The sequence below is a fragment of the Macaca fascicularis genome, chromosome 2 (assembly GCF_037993035.2).
Source record: "Macaca fascicularis isolate 582-1 chromosome 2, T2T-MFA8v1.1".
NCBI classification, from domain to species: Eukaryota; Metazoa; Chordata; class Mammalia; order Primates; family Cercopithecidae; genus Macaca; species Macaca fascicularis.
In genome coordinates, this window is record NC_088376.1 from 37,140,910 (window position 1) to 37,163,346 (window position 22,437).

The 22,437-nt window shown below is 41.3% G+C and overlaps 1 protein-coding gene across 2 annotated transcripts in view; it reads right to left on the reverse strand.

The window, feature by feature from the left end:
- Positions 1 to 17,394, reverse strand: part of RYK (receptor like tyrosine kinase) — a 91,365-nt gene extending 73,971 nt beyond the window's left edge. For both annotated transcript variants that reach the window (XM_015445101.3, XM_065539928.1), the window contains exon 1: positions 17,010 to 17,394. In XM_015445101.3, the coding sequence (XP_015300587.2) occupies positions 17,010 to 17,244 (235 nt within the window). In that variant the 5' untranslated portion in view covers positions 17,245 to 17,394. The remainder of the gene's footprint in view (positions 1 to 17,009) is intronic.
- Positions 17,395 to 22,437: the final 5,043 nt, after the last annotated feature.

A 22,437-nucleotide genomic window follows, 5' to 3' on the forward strand; every position in this document is an offset into this window, starting at 1 on the left:
GGTGATACCCCAAGTCATAATATCCTTTCAACTAAATTGCTCCCTGTTCATCTATCTAACATACTGGGCTTCTTCTTTGAAAACAGGTTTTAACGACGAAATAAGTAACTAAAAAACACTGAAAAAAGACTATGAAGCCATGAATGAAGCTGTTATAAATAATGTAGTAAAATGAGTTTTGCTTAGAATATAACAGTAAATGAAAATTACAACACACAAACTGTATACAGCAAATTTTCAACAATGTCTGGCACCTAGAATAGTTCATGTATGTAACAGGTCTTCAATAAACATCCAGTGAATCAAAGTTAAACATATATTCATATGCATGGTGTTCCACTTTAAAAAAAAAAGGAAAATAACAAAATATGTTAACAGTGGTTGAATATAAATGGTGGATTATGGATTATTTTTATTATACGCTTTTATTCTTTTTCTTCTCTTAAATTTTCTATGAAAGTTAAACTGGAAAAACAATAAAAGTGTTTAAAGAAATATGCATACAGCTGCAACAACTCATTGATACAAAAATACAATCAACTACTGTCTAAAATAATCCATGAAGGTTGATAAGAGATAGAGAAAAGGCCCTCAAAAATAAAATTCAATTAAAAAAATCACATTTGTAAAAACATTATCTTTGGTATATTAATGTTAACACCATTAATGATAAATTATTAATGATTAAAACACCTTCCTCCAACTTTCCCTTAAAATACCCAGTTAAATCAAATAGCAAAATTTGGCAAAGTAAGATAAACTGAAGAGAGAGACCAAAAGAGAAGACCAAAACTTGGGAAAAGTTTCCACATGCAACATTTGACAATGGGACTGAAATAAAATTATTGAGTTACCCATGCTATCTGAATGAGAATAACAGAAAACCCTGAGGACGATAGGGAATGGAACACAGCTTTAATTTTTAGAAGAGGAAGCAGGCAAGGAATTCTATTTCCAGGCAAACTCTCATCATATGCAAAAACAGTACTCAGAACGCCTCAGGAAACACCTCAATTATGTATTCTCCCCAAAAAGTTTCTCTAAAACATACTGAGAGATTAGTAAAACTTTTGTTTTTAATAGGGGATAGAGAATTGTTTTACACTGAGAAGAGGTATGCTTTAGGATGTGTAATAATCATGAATCATCACTGTTCTGTATCAAACTATAAAGAATTTTAAAAACCAAAATAGTAGAAATATGAGGAGAACCAAATATAAGTATGACCATGGTACAAACCTATCAGTCTATGAATGATATTAGCATATAAAAGATATCATTTATAGGTATAGCCATAATTAATACATACATCAAGATGGTACTCTATAGGAAATGTGAATTACTTCAAATCATCTGTAAGATATTTATAAAATGTGATCAGCTATAAGGAAAAGCATAATCAATTTCTTAAAGGAGAAAATGTATAGCCCATAATATGACCACCAGGCAATGGGAAGAAGGCAGGGAGTGAGGCAAAACTGAACATACACATTTTTAAGTACCATCTATTTCAAAGAGTTACCTATATTCTTAACCTTCACAAATGGTTTCAACTACATAAAGAAAAAACAAGAACATAAAAAAAAAATTGAAAATACATTTATCAAAAATTGTCAATGCATGGTTAAATAATACATGGTATTTTTCTTCTTTACAAATATTTTCCAAATAGTCTATAATGAATATATTTTCCAGTCTATATATTTTCTTGTATATTTTACAAATAGTCTATAAATTAGTATATTTTACCCTAATAATCAGGAAATAAAATTAATGAAATAAAAGAATTTTAAACAAATTTATTTTTAGAAAAAGATGAAATCTATAGAGAATATCATGCTTTATCTCTCAATTTTAACTCCTTTTTCTTTCCTTCCCCATCATATGCTTGAAAAAAATTTCAAGGAAAAGTAAAAGACACATAAAGATAGGGGCTAGATAACCTACTTGTTTCTAAATGCTATTAATTATTAGTGTTTCAAAGATGACAATAGCAATCAAATGCAGCCTGAAAGCAGGCATGGTGGACAGTAGGGGTTATTACTGTCAGGGAGTGTTAAGCGTCACAGAGGTTAAGTGAGTAGTGAGAACTGATTAGAGAGGTAGTGAGGGAAACAATTTATTCAGTAATGCTTTAATGAACCAGTTCTGAGACAAGCTAGGAGCAGGGTAACTCTTTATGAGACTAGGAAACAGAGCCTGGTTCCAGTAGAAGGGAGTGACTGAGAAGGAAGGTTGGATGCTATAGTTAGGAAATTCCAAGGGCTGAGTCTAAGGTAGTCATTCCAATGAGTGCCTTATTTGGGGGAAAAAAAAAAAAAAAAGAAAAGAAAACTGGGAACTGGGACACCAGCATGGTCAAAGGAAAAAAAAAAAAAAAATCAGGGTAGGTTCTAATATCCCTTTGGGATAAAGGGAGGGAATAAATGAAAATTAGAGTCAGGGAAATAAAGTCACTGAGTATCATTTTGTAGAGGTCTGGTGACTCCAACAATCCTAATGAGTCAAAGGTTATGTAAGTAAAGATCATAGAAATCAAAAGAGAAGAGAATGCTAAGACGCTGTCCTGGGGCAAAACAATCCAAGTAGTAAAGGAGAGGTATAATGCATAATAAGAGCTGGTCCCTCAATGAACAATCCAAAAAGGAAATTAGAAAACAATTCCATTTACAATAGCATCCAGAAGAATAAAATACTTAGGAATAACTGTACACTGAAAACTACAAAACACTGCTGAAAGAATTAAAGACCTAAATAAATGGAAAAACACCCTATGTTCATGGACTGGAAGACTCAGCATTGTTAACATAACAATACTACCCAAAGTGAGCTACAGATTCAGCAAAATCCCTACCAAAATTCTGACTCCCATTTTTGCACAAGAGGAAAAGCAGATCCTTAAATTAATATGAAATTGTGAGCAGCCCAAAATAGCCAAAACAATTTTTAAAAAGAACATAGCTGGAGGACTCACACTTCCTGGTTTCAAAGCTCACCACGAAGCTACTTTAATCAAAACAGTATAGTACTGGCATGACACACATGTAGACCAACAGAAGAGAACTGAGAGTCCAGAAATAAAGTTACATATTTTGGGCTGACTGATTTTTGACAAGGATGCCGAGAGAAAAGGGGGCTCTGCTGGAAAGCAGACAAGAACAAGAATGGACAGCCACGGACTAAAGAGGTAGCATTTTGTCATTAGAATGCATAGAATTTTTAACTTCTGATTTAGGATGACAATACTTCAGCTGTTCAGTTACATTAACCAGACTTCAATTTCCCACTGCCAATTCCAGCAAAGTAAAAATGTTGCTCTCTTGTTAGAAAGCACGGCATTTTTTCATAATTTTTTTTTAAAACAACCCAAATTCAAAGCTAAAAAACCAAAGTTATTCTTGCAAAACTCTTAAGGCTCATCAAAAAAAAATTCATTTTTCCCTAGACGATTTTAAGTTCAAAGTTATTTCAAGGCCTGTGATTCACACGAACTGGCCTAACTCAGGTTCTAATAATTCAACAGTTCAAAAATTTTTTCCAAATGATTTTAAAAGCTGACTATTGGTTTCTCAAAGCTGCACACATGGTTCATTCGTGCTAAATCAGCAAACCATCTCTCTTTATTTTAAAAGCCACCTTTATAGCACTTAACAAAACATATTTCAGGGAGTTGTTTCAAATGTCCATCTTCCTATTACCTTGCACATCTTACAAACAAGGCTGAGGTCTTAGTTTACTTGTAACTACTTAAATATTAGATGCATGAATGGCTGGCTGTCGATAAAGGTCAACTACATCAAAGATGGGTTTTAAAGAAAATGGTACTTTAAAGAAAATGTCAAGAACCATTAGTTAAGGCAAAACAAAAAGTGATGTTGTAGAAAGAGAACTATAAAGCAGAGTTCATGGTTCTTACTTCTCCTCCCCTGGCTTCACTACTAGGTAGCTGAATGACCTTTGGCAACCAATTACTTAACTGCCCTCTCTAGGCAACAATTTTCTCAACTACAAAACAAAAAAGTTAAACCAGATGAGTTAATGTCCCTCCTCAGCCGCAAAATTCTATTACTCTATGATATCATCCATGGTTTCCTAGTGTCAGCCAAAACACTATTATTTTATTATATCATCCACAGTTTCCATATGCCAGTTAAACCTTAAGTAAAAATTCATTTAGTCAAGATAATCTTCTAGATTCTGAGGACAGTGGTAATATAAGCCACTAATCAGAGAAGAAAACCAAAATCACTTAACATGTATTAAACCACTGAACACACGTTAATGAATGCTAAAAGGAAACACGTTAATGAATGCTAAAAGGAAAATAAACAAGGAGCTCTTATTTCAAATGCTCTTAGGTTATGGAAAGTAACAAGCTGAAATCGATAAAATAACAGTTTGTTCATCAGAATCTAATAAATCTAGCTGTGGTCATATTATACCTAGAAAATTAGCTGAGACCTAATGTTTAACTACAAGGAATTAAAATACTAGACCGTAGATAGAACAGGGGCATCCTTTCCTCATAATCGAATAAGCATGTAAATTTTCAATCCCATAGCTGTTCAAGCAATAATCTGTGGATTAAATGTGATTTTTCACGTAATTCTCTGCCACACTCTTCAGCATTTTCCACATATATTTGTCCTGCAACCCTAAGTGTCTTGATAGAACTGTCTTGAGAGTGTATGTTCACACAGAAGAAGGATTAAAAAGGGCTTTCCAGAGAAAGAATACATGCATGATCAACAATAGCAGACAACATAAATATACCCCTTCTTCCCCTCCTTCCTTCAGACTGCCTTCTTTCTGCCCAAGGAAAAGCAGGTAGGCCCACCCTTTTGGTCCTGATAGGTGGTTTAGAAATCAGCTTCAAGAAGACATGGAAGGGAATCTCCTGTTCCTCCCAAGGAAAAGCCAGGAATCTGCAAGCACTAAGAATCTTTCCTAACTGTGCCACTTGAGGAAGTAAACATGATATGTTGTCAAAATCAACACAGAACAGGCACAAATGTTAGAATACAAACAAGGACACTGAAACAACTATTATACCTGTACTCCACATGGTCAAAAAGTTAAGTAGAATCATGGAAAATATAAAAAGACCCAAGTCAAACTTCTAGGGCTGAAAACTATACTGTAAATAAGATAGAAAATAGACTGGATAGGATAGCAGATTAGGCATTTTGGGGAAAAAAATTAGAAATTGTATTTCCTAGCTTTTCATTACTGATAAAGGCTTCTGCCAGAATCTCTCTTGAATATTTCACATCCTCCAGTTGTAGTGTGGGCCAACAGTCTATTGAGAGACTGCTCTGCGCCAACCCATGAGGTAGCCTTGGTACAGGAGGGGGAGACAAAATATGATGGGTGCAGTGATACAGGTCTGCTTATGCAGGGTATGGAGCTATGGAAGTTGACATGGGAGCACCAGAGACAGCAAGGGAATGGGAGAGGCAAATTAGGCAACTCGAAAGAAAGTAAGTTATCAAGAACAGGCATAGTGGCTCACACCTGTAAACCCAGCACTTTGGGAGGCCAAGGTGGGAGGATCCCTTGAGCTCAGAAGTTTCAGACTATCCTGGACAGCATAGGGAGACATCATTTATACCAAAAAAATTTGTTTAATTAGTGGGGTATGGTAGCTCACACCTAGTAGTCCTAACTATTTAGAGGCTGAGACAGGAGGACCACTTCAGTCTGGGAGATCAAAACTGCAGTGAGCCGTAACTGCATCACTGCACTCGAGCCTGGGCAACAAAGTGAGACTCTGTCTCAAAAAGGAAAAAAAAAAAAAAAAAAGAAAAGCAGCTATAAAAAATTAACATATGTAAACTTCCATTAGTAAGTATAGCTTCAGTCTAATTTCCTTTTGGATAATAACTTAGCAGGCAATGGGAAATGATCAACAGAATAATGACTCCAGTAAGGCACAGGATAGTGAATTTTTTTTAAGTATGATTCATTCGTTTACTCATTTGTTCCACTTTTAATGAAAACCTACTACATGTCAGGTACTGTTTCATGTGCTAAAAATATAAAGTGGAACAACCTAAACAGTCTCTATTCAAACAGAACTAACTTTCACTAAAGGAGATGGAAACAACCAAAAAAGTATCGGATGCTTAAAACAGTGTGATAGCACAGAGAGGCACTAGGGATCAACCCTAGGAAGACAAGCCTCTCTGGGGAATTGACATTTTAAGTTGAGATCTAGAAAGTACCAGCCATGTAAAGATCTGGGAAAAGAACCCTAGGCAGAGGTGCCATCTAATGTAGACTCTAGGGTGAGAAGGAGTCTGGCACCAAGGGAACTAAGTGAGTTGTGCAGGGAGGGTCAGGGATAAAAGTGGATCCTGGTGGTAGGCAAGAGTCTCTACATATACATTTACATATTTATAAATCAGGAAAAGCTCAACAGCTTAGATATTTGATATTTATAAATTCGTAATTTCTTAATAATGTGCAATAATGCTTAGATTTTTTAAGTTTCTTTCATATATACATATCGGAATATTTTTTATGAAATTATGTCTGGATTTGCTTCAAAATAATCTAAGAAGAGGATAGGGAGAGTAAGGGCAAATGAGTGGAGTAGGGGGTCAGGTGGTAGAGATGAAACAGAATTGGCTATGAGTGGAGAATTGCTGAAGCTGGATGACGGGTATATAGAAGTTCATTATATTATTATGCCTTATTTTGAATTTTTGAAATTTTCCATAATAAATACATTTTTAAAGCACCTTATTTAAAATAAAAGGGAGGGAGTATTTATAAACACAAATGCCCCATTCACAGGGGATTTTTTAAAAGTGCAAACTACTCTCTATGATACTGTGGAGGATATAGGACACTATGCATTTGTCAACACCTACATAACTTTACAACAAAGTAAATCTTAATATATGCAAATTTAAAAAAAATTCATGTAGGAGGTCAGATCTTAGGATGTAAAACAGAATATGATATATACCAGTTTTTGTGACACTCAGGTACACCCATTAAGCTTTTCATCAGGAGTCCATCAAAGGCCCCAAAAGTCTAAGAGGTCCTAGCACAGTATACAAAATTTGGTATATGTGGACATTCACGCCTTTTTCTAGGGAAAGGGCCTGAGGCTTTCACAAAAAAAGGTTGAGAACCACTGACATTTCTCCTTGCCTGCAGCTTCTTGGCTGAAAAGTAACCTTGCTATTGCTCTTAATCTAATGACAATATCTCATTCATTTTATGGTTTCCTCAGAAGGGCATTACTACACAGCTATTGCCATAAGCAAATAATAAATACCACCAGTGAATTTTACAATTCTGAAAGTTGTGACAAGCACACACATACGCGTACAAAAAAGGTGGAGGCCTGGTATGGTGGCTCACGCCTGTAATCTCAGCACTCTGGGAAGCCGAGACGGGGTTGGAAGGGAGGGAATCACTTGAAGTCAGGAGTTCGAGACCAGCCTGGCCAACATGGTGAAACGCCATCTCTACCAAAAAAAAAAAAAAAAAAAAAAAGGTACAAAAATTAGCCAGGCGTGGTGGTGCACACCTGTAGTCCGAAGCTACTCAGGAGCCTCAGGCACGACAATCGCTTGAACCTGGGAGGCAGAGACTGCAGTGAGCTAAGGTCGCATCACTATACTACAGCCTAAGAGACAGAGCAAGACTCCCTCTCAAAAAAGAAAGGAAGAAAGCTGACAAACTGTGTATTTAAGTTCCCTTTACAGTATCATCTTTTTATACTATCATATTTCATTTAATCTAAAGTACATCATTATTTTTTGCACCACTAAGAAAGAAAAAAGCTATCAACTGCCTGATGACTCACCACCGATTATAACATGGTTCTGATTTCAGAGATGTTCAAATGTGGAAAAACTGTACATCCTGTAATCAATTAAACATGGCATTTAAAATGTTAATTTACCTGAGCCCCATCTCAGTCAATTCAACAAATTGCTCAGGGTAGGTCAAGGAATCTGTATTTTTTTTGGTAAAGCTTCTCAGATGATTTTGGTTAAAGACTAAGTAAACTGTTAATCTTCAAAGGCAGCACAGTACAGAAAGCATGCACTTTGCAGTCACATAGCCCCACACATCTCTGTGACCTACAGTAAATTCTGTAATTGCCCACAACCTCAGCGTCTCAGCCTTATCTGCTTAAAAAACAAACAAACAAAAAACAGTCAATGCCACCGACTTCCTATGGTTGATAAAAGAGAACACATGTAAAGTACCTGGCATACAGCAAGATACGCTCTTCCTCCTCCTCCCTAAATTACAGGTGATCCCTAACTAGAGACTTGTGTGCTGTCTATTCCAGCTTAAAATTTATATAAGAATGAGAATGAGGCCGGGTGAGGTGGCTCACGCCTGTAATCCCAGCACTTTGAAAGGAGGCCGAGGTAGGCGCATCACCTGAGGTCAGGAGTTCGAGATTGGACTGGCCAATATGGTAAAACCCCGTCTCTACCAAAAATACAAAAGTTAGCTGGGAGTGGTGGTGGGCGCCTGTAATCCCAGCTACTCGGGAGGCTGAGGCAGGAGAATTGCTTGAACCCGGGAGGCAAAGGTTGCAGTGAGCCGAGATCATGCCATTACACTCCAGCCTGGGTGACAAGAGCAAAACTCCGTCTCAAAAAAAATAGAAGAATGACACCTATGAAATCCACTCAGCACTATCACTGCTGAACACACAAGAAGAATCATTCAACAACTGTTTATTATGTAACTGAGCAATACACATTTATTTTGGCACATTTTAAGAGGTCCTGCACACATGAATGCTGTTTAATAAAATTTTTATTAGAAAATATTGTACTTGATTTACATCAACAACGCACAAAAATGTATACTTTTAAGTGTGATATAATTTTAGAATAGCTAATGGTTCTGTTTCATGTACAAGTTTTTGTTTTGCTTTAGGATGTGTAGCTGGCAAGATTCTTCAGAACATCGGCATAACTGCATCAAAACACCAAAAGTAATGCTATGGAACTTCTCAACTCAAGTGCCTGAATAAACGTTCACATGTTTGATTTGTCCCAAAAGTGATCCTTAAAATCCAAACAGCATTTTAGGCAGCACCTTCGGAATTGACCAGTCAACTCAGGATGTGACTCACAGGGGACAGGTTTAGCTGTAATTGGTTAGAGTTCTCTCACATGTGTCGCATAAGGAGAAAAAACAACAACCCTCAAACCCACAATTGCACAATGTCTCTGCCTGTCTCCCAATGAAGAACACATGGATTCAAATAAATACCAACTCCACCAAAATGCCTACGGTTAAGGGTTTGCTGCAGAGTGCTAACTTCCCAACAACCCACCCAGCAGCTGGGCCCTCTGGTGGCTTATGCCAGACTCACCTGCAGAGGACGCCTTCAACCCTCCACCCCTCCCCCACACCAAGCATGGGCTCTGGGATTTAGGAAAGACGGGTGCTGGGAGGAGAGAAATACATGGTTCATCTCCTTTTTCTTTCCCTTGACCAACCACTTCTCCCAAAAGGAAAGGGTCCTTTGGTTCAGTTGCCCAAATCTGAAACCCTAGATTCCTCTGTGACTCCTCCCCTTTCTTTAGCCCTAAAGTCTCTTCTGCTAAGTCTTCTCCAAACTCACCAAATTCCTCACAAATCCATTCCACCCCTTCAACTGCCTTAGTTGACCCCTCTTATCATCACAAGGTTGGCTCCATCCCATTTTCCAGATCCAGCATTTCATTCTCCAAAGCCATCCTTTTCACTGGGGCCAAAGTTATCTTCCCTATAACCCAGACCTGACTGCGCACTCTCCTAGTCTGCATTCTTCAGCAGCTCACTGAAGAATTCACCTATAAGAGTTCAAATTCCTACTCTAACCTCAGCCTACCTTCCAGCTTTATCCTGTGACGCTCCATGGCTTTGCTAATGTTTTCACCTCAGCCACATTAGATTTTTCCTACCCCATAATTTCACACAGCTCTATGCCTTTGTTCACACTACTTTCTCTGCCTGGTTTGAACTGCTCTTTTCTGCCTATCAAATTCATCCTTCAAGATGAGGCTCAAATGTCTTTTTTTTTCCTGGGACAACTTTCCTAAACTCTCTAAGCCTCTCTCTCCTCCGCCCTTTCCACAGTCAAAAGTAAGTACTCCTATAATAACTTATGTCAATCAGCAACTTATCTCTGTTGCAGTCATAAATGCAAGTCTCCCCTACAAAATTCCGAGATCTTCAGGGAAAGGAATGTAATAATTTTGAATTGTCATTTTCTACCACAATATATGGTACTTGGTTTAGCTTCAAAAAAAATTTTCTGGACTGATTTGGGACACAGTGATCCCAACTAGTATTGACTTGATTTTAAATAAAATGTGAACACGCTTAACTTTTTCAAAAGGTATTTATTTTAAAAGGAGAAGCAAGTTATCCAAAGTGAATTTCTAACTGGTAGAAATGGGGTCTCTTCCCAAAAGTCCCCCCCGACCCCTATCACCACCACCACTGTTGCCATAACCAGTTTATATCATTCCCCTCACCCACCAGCATGTTCTTCCCAAGCTTCTGGCACTGCCCAGCCATATGCCACCTTCACAGGCTCTGGAATTTCACAGAGCTCAGTACTATGAAAATTATCAATTAGAGAACATGGGAGGATGCAAGAATAATTAGCATAATAATAAAGACCACAAACAACCACCTGCAGGCTTGCAGATTCTACTCCTTGAGTTTTTGGTTAATTGCACTCCTCCAGAGCTGATAAAGAAGCAGTATGAATTCAGGTCTCAGGCAGGACTGACTCAAGACCTGGCCTTCTACTCACTGTCCAAAAGGCCCTGAATCAGGGTCCTCATCAGTACAATGCAGAAATAAATGCCTACATTGCAGCCTGTTAAGAGAAGTAAATGCAAGCGATGAACCAGGGCCCAGGAACACAGGAAGGCCAACCAGAGTTGAAAAGCTCCCGAAGCTTTTGGGGTTTCAGAATAGATACACTTCCATCAGGACTGCGTGCCCTACTACTACCAAAAAGCCAGGCTAGTTATTAATACATACCTACTCTAAGATTATTGTTTTCTCATTTCTCTGTTGAAAATTTCTACATTGAATCCTAACCCCTAAGGCGATGGTATTAGCAGGCTGGGCCCTTTGGGAGGTGATTAGCTCATAGGAGCAGTCCCCACGAATAGGATTAGAGCCCTTATAAAAAGACCCAGGGGAGCTCCACCACGTGAGAACACAGGGAGAAGGCTGTATCCATAAACCAGGAACAGGGCTCTAGCAGATATCAAATCTACCAGAGCCTTGATCCTGGACTTCCCAGCTCCAAACCTATGAGAAATAAATCTCTGTTGTTTACAATCCACCCAATTTATGGTACTTTGTTACAGTAGCCAGAGCAGACTAACACTCATCTGTAAAATGGAAATGACAGTACGTAACACAGGGATGACCTCTATGCCCCACACAGACAAAAGACAGCACTTTTAAAAGTGTCAACTACTACTACAACCACCACTACTAACTACTCTTAATACTGTTCATACAAAAAGACACACATCATCTTCAATAGTTAAACCCAAACCCTAACTGCCATTTACACATTGTGAAATGACCATAATCCCTTACCTCCAAAATTCCTCCTTTTTTTTTAGTTTAAAAAAAAAAGAAATCACAAAGACATCAAACCACAAGGACAAACATAAAAGGAAAGACAACATTTTTTTTAAACAAACTTTTGCGAGATGGCAAAGTAGTTGAAGGAATGGTCACTGTCCCTCAGGGCCTCTAAGAGGCTCAGGTCTTGAGGCACCAAGGAGATGCCAAAGGCTGATCTGAGGCTCAGCCTAGACAAGGCAGGAGCCACTGAAAGAGGTGTTCAAAACTTTTGGACCCCCAATTCCAGCAGGAGACCCAAAATTTTTTCTGAAGAAACTGAATCACAGTGACAGGAAAAGTGTACCTAGAAGTCAAAGGCTACAGCCTCCATCCCTCCCTCAGCCAGGTAACCCAAACCCTGGCAGCTGGCATATCACCAAGCATACCAGAGGCACGAGATGACGGTTTCTTCGTTGCGAACACTGGCCCCAAACGAGATGTAAAGGTGTCGATATTCGGGGCAGACTCCCAATGAAAAGTCCACCTGAACTCACAAGTCACTAGACCACCAATACACACATGTTCTCTCCTTTGCAATCAACTCCTCAGGATCTTTCTCTTCATTATAGATAGTCAAGGATCAACAGATATTTATGATTTAAACAAAGAAAAGATTCCTGAAATGAACAGCCACACTGGAGGAAACAGAAGAAATATTAAAAATATATTAAACACAAAGAAAAAATAAAAATACACACATCAGAGGTAAGGTAATACATCCATAAAATAAGATGCAATGAAATGGAAACAGAAAAAGATTCTAAAATTTAAAAACATGATCATTAAAATTAAGAACCATTCCCCCCCTGCCCACTCTTTCCAGTACAAAGAAATACGCAAGAGGTGAGATTAGTTAAGAAAATTTGAAGATCACTTGTAGTTCAATAACCAAACTTGGTTATTTTGGTTCAATAACCAAACCAACAGACATCTCAGAAACAAACACACACACACACAGAGAGAGAGAGAGAAAAAATAAAGGATGGGATTTAAAAAAAAAAAAAAAGGCATTTCTGAAAACTAAAAGATAGGAGTCCCTAGATTGAAACGACCCACTAAGGTAATACAAGAAAGAAAAGGAAGAAAGGAAGGAAAGAACCAACCAACCAACCACACAAAAACTTATAAAACTTCAGAATGCCAGAGAAAAAGAACCTGAGCTTCAAAAAAACAAGAGTAAAAAACAGGAATCAGAATGGCTTTAGACTTTTCATCAAAAACCCTTAAGACAGAAAACTGTGAATATGCCATCAAAATTATGAAAAAATGTATTTTCTACCTAATCTTTTAAATTCAGCCAAACCATCTATAAAATATGAGGATAGGATAGACATATTCAAACATTCAAGTCCCCAAGTAATTTATCTCCCATCATTCCTTCTTAAGAAACTACTGAGGATACATACGTAGTAGTAAAATGAAGCAAAGCAAGAAAAAGGAAGACAGGAGATCCAAGACACAGAGGTTCCCAGACAGGAAAGAAGTAACAGGAAGTCCCAGAAAAAATAATCCTACTATCTAGATTGGAGCAAGAGAATGGAATGCTCCAGACCAAGAAGTCTCTAAGAGGAAACCAAGTGTAACTGACAGATGATTTAATGTGCTACCTGGAAAAAAAAAAAAAAAAATCAAAAGGCATTTAATATACTTCTTGGAGTAGTTGAGGGAACACAGCCAAAGATAAATAGATAACTAATCAAAATGCAATTATTTGCTCTGGGAAAAGCAAAAATGTATAGAAAAAAACATAACCATAAGTCCCTATTTAGCAATACAAGTGTACACAATAATGTAAATACTATTTTTACAAAAAAGTTATGTAACTACACTGGAGGATTTAAGAGAGAAATAATAAAGAGCTCAGTTATGATACTAGAAAGTCAAAGACTTATTCTACATTGATTTAGAATTACAAAAGCAAAAAAAGAGGAAGAAAAAATAAACAGACATAGTTGAGGTAGTAGCTACCCCTGGAAAGTAGAGCCTGGGGGATAAAAAGGACAAAAGCAAGAGCCTGCTGTGTTTGTCAAAAGCCTTTTAAGCCGGATTCAGTGGCTCACACCTGTAATCCCAGCACTTTGGGAGGCTGAGGTGGGTGATCACCTGAGGTTGGGAGTTCGAGACCAGACTGACCAACATGGAGAAACTCCGTCTCTACTAAAAATACAAAATTAGCTAGGCGTGGTGATGTGTGCCTGTAATCCCAACTACTGGGGAGGCTGAGGCAGGAGAATGGCTTGAACCTGGGAGGTAGAGGTTGTGGTGAGCTGAGATCACACCATTGCACTCCAGCCTGGGCAACAAGAGCGAAACTCTGTCTCAAAAAAAAAAAAAAAAAGGCCTTTTAGTGCTACTGGGTTTTCTTAAAACTATATGCATATGTTAATTGGATTAAAACAACTTATTCTCATATCAATGGTAATTAGTTCAAGTTATAAAGTTGTCACTGTCAACTTCATTTCTAAGTTTCTTACTTGGAACACTAAACTGTCTTAAAAATATTATAAAATAATGGTTCATTTCCCATGCCAGCATTCAGAAGGCACAAAATCTACAGTGATTCTAAAATACGGTGCAAAGTTACTATTCCAAGAAGCCTTAAGTATCATAACAGCTTCTGTGAGAGACTGTATTCTGAGAACTCGGAGTGCCTTGTATACATCTCAGTCCTACCCACTTGGCTCTTCCCTACCTGGAGGAGCCAAGGAGTTATTTTAAAGGTAGAATGTATGAGGGAGATGGGAACGGATGGAAAGTACAAACGACGTGAATCTGGCAGGATGAAGTGACTTAGAGATCCTCTGTAACAGGTCAACCCTATTTGCACTAGAGAAAATACTACTAGAAGTCTCTCTTGCCCCCCAGGGTAGACAAGGGAGTTAATCAAAACAATGCTTCCTACCCTCCCAGTAACAGTATTTCTGGGCATAAATTGGATGCTCATCAATCAGGAGCTTCCTCTGCTGCAAATATTGCTAAGAAAATTAGTTCCAGGCCAAATAAGGTAACAGATACATAACTCAAGTGCTAATTAGCAATGATTTATTTTCCACCATGCCATAATCAAACTTCTATACACAATATCTTCATTTCATTCAATAAAACTTTGCTGCCTATGTCAACACTGTTTCTTTTTTAAAAAAAATATGAACTAGGCCAGGTGCAGTGGCTCACACCTGTAATCCAGCACTGTGGGAGGCTGAGGTGGGCAGATCACGAGGTCAGGAGTTCCAGACCAGCCTGACCAACATGGTGAAACGCTGTCTCTACTGAAAATACAAAAAATAGCCGGGAGTGGTGGCACGTGCCTCTAATCCCAGCTACTTGGGAGGCTGAGGCAGGAGAATGGCTTAAACTCGGGAAGCAGAGGTTGCAGTGGGCCCAGATGGCCCCACTGCACTCCAGCCTGGGCGACAAGAGCGAGACTCCGTCTTAAAAAAAAAAAAATTATGAACTGTGTGACCTTGAGCAAGTTACTTAAAAATCCCACTTTCCTCATCTCTACAATGGGAATAATGCCACCTACTTCACTGGGCCATGAGAAAATTAGAAGAAATTATGTGTATAAAGCATGTATAAAGCATGTAGGGGCAGGTATACGGCAAGAATTCAATGTCAGTCCCTGGTTGTCCTCTGTCCCCTACCTTCACCTCTGACTTTGTTTACCCATGTAAACAAACTCACAAGCTATATAAGTGCTTTTAACTAAAAAGCCTTTACAAAACCATGCATAATACGTTAATGTTTTTTTTCTTTTTGTGAGACGGGGAGTGTCACTCTGTCGCCCAGGCTGGAGTGCAGTGTCGTGATCTCGGCTCACTGCAAGCTCCGCCTCCCGGGTTCAAGCCATTCTCCTGCCTCAGCCTCCGGAGTAGCTGGGACTACAGGCGCCCGCCAACACGCGCGGCTAATTTTTTTTTTTTTTTTTTTTTTTTGTATTTTTAGTAGAGACGGGGTCTCACTGTGTTAGCCAGGATGGTCTCGATCTCCTGACCTCGTGATCCGCCCGCCTCGGCCTCCCAAAGTGCTGGGATTACAGGCGTGAGCCACCGCGCCCGGACAATACGTTAATATTTCTAAAATTAATGTGACATGAGTCGTGTTGTATTATTTTTCCTAAGTCTTAGTCTTGTGTTCCAAGTATTACCCCAATTAGCAGTTTTAATTCAGCTAAACTACATTCAGCTAATTCAACTAGACTAAGAAGGATTAAGAATGGCACGACTTACAGCATTCTTCTTTGGTTAAAAACTGCAAATCCGTACATGTAGTGTCTGAAGAGTCTGCTATAAGTAATTCCATTTCTACCTTGAGTCAATCTCAACACACCTCAACAAAGTCTTATTACTTAAAAAAATAATACTGACAAATGATGCAACAGAGAATAATTTTTCCCCTCAAACACTCAGAAGCACCACCTTGAGATGAAATAAAGATACTGCCATAATAACAAAAGAATGCAAATGTCTAGGTACCAAGGACTTTCTTTTTGGGGGGTCGTTCCTGTCAGATCTTCCTCTAAAGGGTCATTTCCAGAATCCACAAAGTCCTAACGTAAGACCCCAGCAATTTTTCAAATTAACTCCCCAAACAACAAAGCTAAGCAAGTAAATGGAACCACAGTCCGACCCAAGACTAAGTTCTTGCTTCCCTTCAAGGTATTCAAAGTAGGAGAGCGGCCCAGAAGTACAGAATCAGTCCAAACTCCCAACACACCCAATGCAAAAACCAAAAAGGTATTGAAACTAAAAAGGTCTGCTACCTGGCGATTCATTCACTAAAAATATGCTTAGAATCTAAGCATATGCTCCAAATCTGCGTCCCAAGATTTGGAGGCTGCCACGAACATTTGGTGCCCTTATAACCTCCCCCTTTCTCTTTTTTTTTTTTTTTTTTTTGGTAAAAGGGTAAGCACAGACCGTGGCCTCTACTGGGGCATCAAAACCACAGCAAAGGGTTTGCAAGTTCAGTCTAAAACGTAAATTTCGAGGTATTCAAAATCGAGGACCCTAGAGTGACACGCATAGAAAGGGTCAAAAAAACTTCGTATAGCAAGGAAGAAAAGTTGTAAGGGCGCTTGACTCTTCTAGGGAAAAGGGCTAAGGAGGCAGTAAGGAGGATGGGATGGGGTGAATGTGGGTCTATCGCGGCAGGGCAGCGAGGGCAGCACGAAGGCTGAGCCGGAGCGGGGGACCGGGCAGGGACCACACCTCCCAGCCAGCACGGCAGGCAGAGACCCGGCCGCGAGGCAAATCCGGGCGCGGGGGGCGGGGAGGGCACTCGCCCGCGGTCCACGGAGCGCAGACTGAGCCGCCGGCGGCCGGAAGCTGCCCCCGCCGGCCTGACCTGCCCGCCCCGGCCTCGGCGGCCCCACTCACCGATCAGCCGGCGCACCTCGTCCTCGCTCAGGTAGAGACTCACGCTGGGCCCCGCGGCAGCCGACTGCAGCTCCGGGGGCCGTGGGGCGGGGGCGGCGGCGGCGCCAGGCGCGGGCAGTAGCGGCAACAGCGCCAGCAGAAGCAGCAGCGGCGGCGGCGGCGGCGGGGCCCTCAGGCCGCGGGCCCCCGGGAGGCTACTCCGGCCCGGCCGCCCCAGCCGCGCCGCCCCGCGCATGGCCGCCGCCGCCGCCGAAGAGGAGCGTCTGCCGCCCGCCGCACCGCCGCCCACCCCCGGCCCCGAGCCGCTCACAGCCCCGAGCCGGGGGCGGCTGCCCAGCTCATCGCGCCGCCGGCCCGTGGCAGCCAGCAGTGGCTTCAGACCTCCAGAGCGCGCCGCCGCCGCCGCCGCCTCCTCGGCGGCATCGTCCGGAGTAGGGGGCTGCCCGCGGAGACGCGCCCGTGCGCGCCGCCACCTCCCCGGGAGCGCGCACGCACCGTTCTCTCTGTGCAGGCCGGGCTGGGCAGCGCGTTGGAGTTTTAAAGTGCCTCGGCGGGCGAAGGGCTCGGGTCACCCTCTCCCCAAGAGCCGGTCCCGCCCCACGCGGTCACCGCGTCTAATTTTTGCTTGTCTATTGTCTAACCCTCCTTTCCCGACGGAGGGGCCAGGCTGGAGCCACCGGCCGCGCCTGCAGCTCAGTGGGCGCCCCAGGTCCCCGAAAACGCCTGGATGCGGCCGTTCTGGTTTCGAAAGAGCAACATGCTTTCCTGTTTAGTGGGAAAACTCAAATTATATAGAAACCATCCTTTGTCTTACCGTCGGTGATCAACTTTATCATATCCGTATCTATTATTAGAATTTATACTACGTACATTTGTTTTCCAGAAAGATCTTAGCACGCTTTAGTAACCCTATTTTTACATGTTACAAAATTTTATTTTTCATATTTTCATTTGTTTATTTTGAGAAGTCTTGCTTTTTTCAGTCGCCCAAGGTGGAGTGCACTGGCACAATCTCAGCTCACTGCAACCTCTGTCTCCTAGGTTCAAGTGATTCTCCTGCCACAGCCTCCCGAGTAGCTGGGATTACAGGCGCCCGCAACCATGCCTAATTTTTTGTATTCTTAGTAGAGACGGGGTTTCACCATGTTGGCTGGGCTGGTCTCGAACTCCTGACCTCACGTGATCCACCGACCTCAGCCTCCCAAAGTGCTGGGATTACTGGCGTGAGCCACTGCGCCCGGCCAAATTGTTATTTTTTAATAATCGTTCTGCATCATTATAATCCACCTGCCTTTGGGGTTGTTAATCTGTGGTCCACACCAGGCTTCGACAGCCTTCCAATAATATGAAATTGTGTGCAGAAGTGTATGTGTCTCCGTGTGTATTTGTGTCCACGTCCATGTTTCTGTGTGTTGTATGTGTGCTTGAGTGCACACAGAGAGGTGGTATGTCATCATTTGTTCTAGGGAGTCCTTGTCCCCTCAAAGAGGTTAAGAACTGCAGATAGACCTCGTGTACTTAAAGGCGGTGGAGCCGGCCAGTGCATGGACTTCCGGGCCTCCTGATGTATTTTTGTGAGCCGCCCACCATCGGGGTCAAACTTGCACCAGTGCCCCCTCTCTTGGTGAGGCTCCAAGGGCCCCTGCCCTGTCCGGGGACACCTCGTCCCGGCGGACAGGCCCCCGTCCTGACCCCAGGGCTCTCGCGGAGCCCATGCCTCGGGGAGCAGCTGCTCTCACGCTAGGCCCAGCTTCAGCACGCTCGATTGCAGTGAGGCCCTGGGAAGCGGCTATTTTTATCCTCAGGGAAGGGTAGGAAAAAGAGAGGCGGATAAGGAGGGAAGTGCTGGAACTTGATTTTCTTCTTCCCTATCAAGATACACGGATTCCGTTTAGACTTCAATTTGTCAAGCTTCAGCTCCTCAGCACAAAGTCTTACACCCTTCATCCTACCGAAGGAGGCTGAGAAGAGGGAGACGGAAGGAAAAGTGCTCCATCAGAGAAGGCTAAAAGCCACAAAAGTCAGCAAAAAAGCAAAAATACTTCTGTTGGGACAGCCACTGCTACCAGGGTTCTGCCAGGAAGGGCTTGAGGCTCGAAACATGTGTGAACAGGAATCTCAATTTAGATGGGAAGCATTTTGTTTTTAAAGGGTGGCATATTCTTTGCACTTTTAAAAAGGCTCTCAGTCCACAAAGAAAGAAACTCCTATCTTCTCGAGGTTCTTTAATTACTAGGTCTTGTCAGTGACTTCTTGAGGCGGCCTGTGATTAAACAGTCAGGCCTGGCTGGGTTCTGGTACTTATTAATCTTGTACCAGGGAAAATTAAACTCTCCAAGCCTTGGTTCTCTCATTCATAAAAATCCCAGGATAATGCCCGACTTCCAGGGCATTTACAGGATTTAATTGGAGAGAGATACAAGTAAAACACCTAGGCAGACACTGGGTAGCTGTCACACCTGTTGCTATTGTTATTACAAGGAATCCTTTCCCTTTAATGACCACTTCCTGTGAAAGTTTCATCACCAGTTACCTCCAAACAGTTCAAACCTGGGATCCTCATGAACCTCATTCAATAGCACCACGCATGGCCCAGAGCCTGAGCTCGATCAAGACTGGTGCCAGGCATCACACTAGGTGCTGGGAACACAGGAGCGAGCAATGTGCTTCCTTGAGAACTTTGATAAACAAATGTTTTCATCAGTGCTACAAAGACAAGTTCTCAAAGTGTGGCCCCCAGACCAGCAGTATCATCATCACCTGGGAACTTGTAGAAATGTAAATTCCTTGTACACCCCCCATACTAACAGGTAGCAGCTCCAGGGCTAGGGCCCAGCAATCTGTTTCCCAAGCCTCCTGATGCTGCAGGTCACTCCATTAGTATCTCAGCACTCCTGTCTCTCTTTTGGTCAGCTGCAGTTGCCCACTTTCTCCCTTACTTGCTCAGTCTGTTTCCAACACAGCAGACAGAGGCATCCTGTTAAACGTCAACCTGATCATGTACTCTCTGGCTTTCAGACCACCAGTGGTTCCCCAACTCACCTAGAATAAAAGGCAAAGTCTTTCCAGGATGTCAAGGTAGTTCTCACTCTCCACCTTTCTCCCTTTCCTCTGACCTTGTCTTCTGCTCACCGCCTACTCCCTTAGCTCCTGCCACACCACAAAGGCTTCCTTTCTGTTCTTCCAACAAACCAGACACAATCCTACCTCGGGGCCTTTGCACTGCTGTTCCCTGTCTCTGGAGTGCTCTTCTGTCTGACACCCACATGGCTTCATCTCTTACCTCCTTCAAATCTATACTCAGATGTTAACTTCTGAATAAGATCGCAAACTTCCCCACACCTTAATTAACCCCTCGGAGGAGGAATTGATTCTCAGTCTCTCTCTTGCTGTCTCTGATGACACTTGGTCTCACACAAAGGCCTTCCCACAATCCCCAACCCACCCTGAAGAGGAAGTTTCCTCTCCCTCCCCTAACAAGGTGTGGGTGGCAACTTTTGAAATTTCCCAAAAAGCCTCAGCATGAAAATGAGAAACCCTGACCACCGCCTCCTGAGGTTTGCCTTGGGGAAATGAAAGCCACAGTCATCAACACAATCCACACACTGGCCCTCCGCTCTTGGTTTTGTTTGTCACGGTGGTTGACCTTATTCTCCTCCTCCAGGAGACATATTTCAGCATGGCCAGGAAATACCATCAGCAGGACTTGTGCTTTAAAAAGCCAGTCTTGGGCTTGAGATGCCAAAGGGTAGATGGGTAGGTGGGAGCATGGGGTCATGGCTACACAGAGATGACGGGTGTTCCATGTTTGACCTCTGGTGTGGGCTGAGAATACCTGGTGCCCACAAGGACAGACACCCAGAGACAACTCAGCAACGTGGACCTGACCTGACCACTCAGCTGGGCGGGGGCAGGTGATTGGAGAAGGGGTAGCGCCAAGTCCTGAAATCAGCCTCTTCTTTTGCCAGGAGCAGTTGGGAATGTGGCTCTCACTGTAAACCTAATATATTAAACCATTTGCATTGTAAAAGAATCAAGCAGCACAGAAGTACGTGAAGTAAAATAGAAATATGTCCCTCCACATATACTCTCCTCTCTCTTACCTACTGCCCAGTTTGGTGTATGTTCTGAGAACCCTTTCTCTAGGCAGTTACTTACACATATATGTGTTTAAACACACAATTGTATGTGTGTGCTCTTTTTCAGTCTTATAGAAATGGAATCATGCAAAAAGTTGTTGTCTATAGGATTTGCTTTTTTGACTGATCTAAATAAGTTGAGATCTCGAGGACGTTCTCGTGACAGGGCATACGGAGGCACCCCTATGGTGTTCTTTTGGTTGGGATGAACTGATGGATTTCACCAGTTCTGGTAATACACATCAAATCCTTGCACATACATCTTTGTGCACATGTATAAATATTTAGAAGAACAGATTCTCTGAAATGGAATCTTTAAGTCCAAAGGAGTTATGTTTTAATTTTGATAGATTCTGCTGAATTGCCTTCCAAAAGATTTTACAAATATACATTTCCAACAGTGGCATAAATGAGAGACACAAGGTAATATGCCAGTGTTTTTCATTTTGCTTTTGACAGTCTAGCGAAAGAAAAATAGCTTATTGTTGTTTAATCTGCATTGCTGTCATCACTAGTGCGATTAAGCATCTTATATACTTATTGCCTATTCAAATTACTATTTGAAATATCTGCCCACTTCTTCTATTTTTTAGTTGGCTTGTTTGTCTTCTTGTTGATTTATGGATGTTTTCTTTTACTGTATCCCTTGTCATTTAACTTTTCTTATGATGTTCTTTGCTTAACTTAAATGTTGGATTTCCATTTTAGATAAATCTGACAATCTTTTCCTTTATGGTTTCTGCATTTTGTGTCTTACACAGGGCCCCCAATTAACACTTTTTGTATTTTGTACTTTTTCTCTTAAAAAATAGCTCCTTAATCTATCTGGAATTTATGTTTATGTGTGGCACATGATACAATTTTATTTTTTCCATGTGGCTAACCATTTGTACCAAACACTACTTATTACATTTACTGAATGTTCCTTAGTGGCTATATCTAACTTTAAACAAAACAGGAATTTCAGCCTGCTCTCACTTCCCTCTTTCTTCACATACCTTCCACATTGAGATCATCTAGTTCTACACTGGCCAGTACAGCAGGCACTAGCCACACATGGCCGTAAAGTACTTCAAATGTGGCTAGTAGGAATCAAGATGTGCTGTAAGTGCAAAATACATGCCCGATATTGAAGACTTGGTATTAAAAAAATATATATGTGTAAAATATTTCATTGATAATTTTTATATTGGTTGAATGTTAGAGTGGTAATATTTTAGATATATTGTGTTAAAATATAGTATTACAATTTATTTCATATGTTTCTTTTACCTTTTTTGACTTAACTA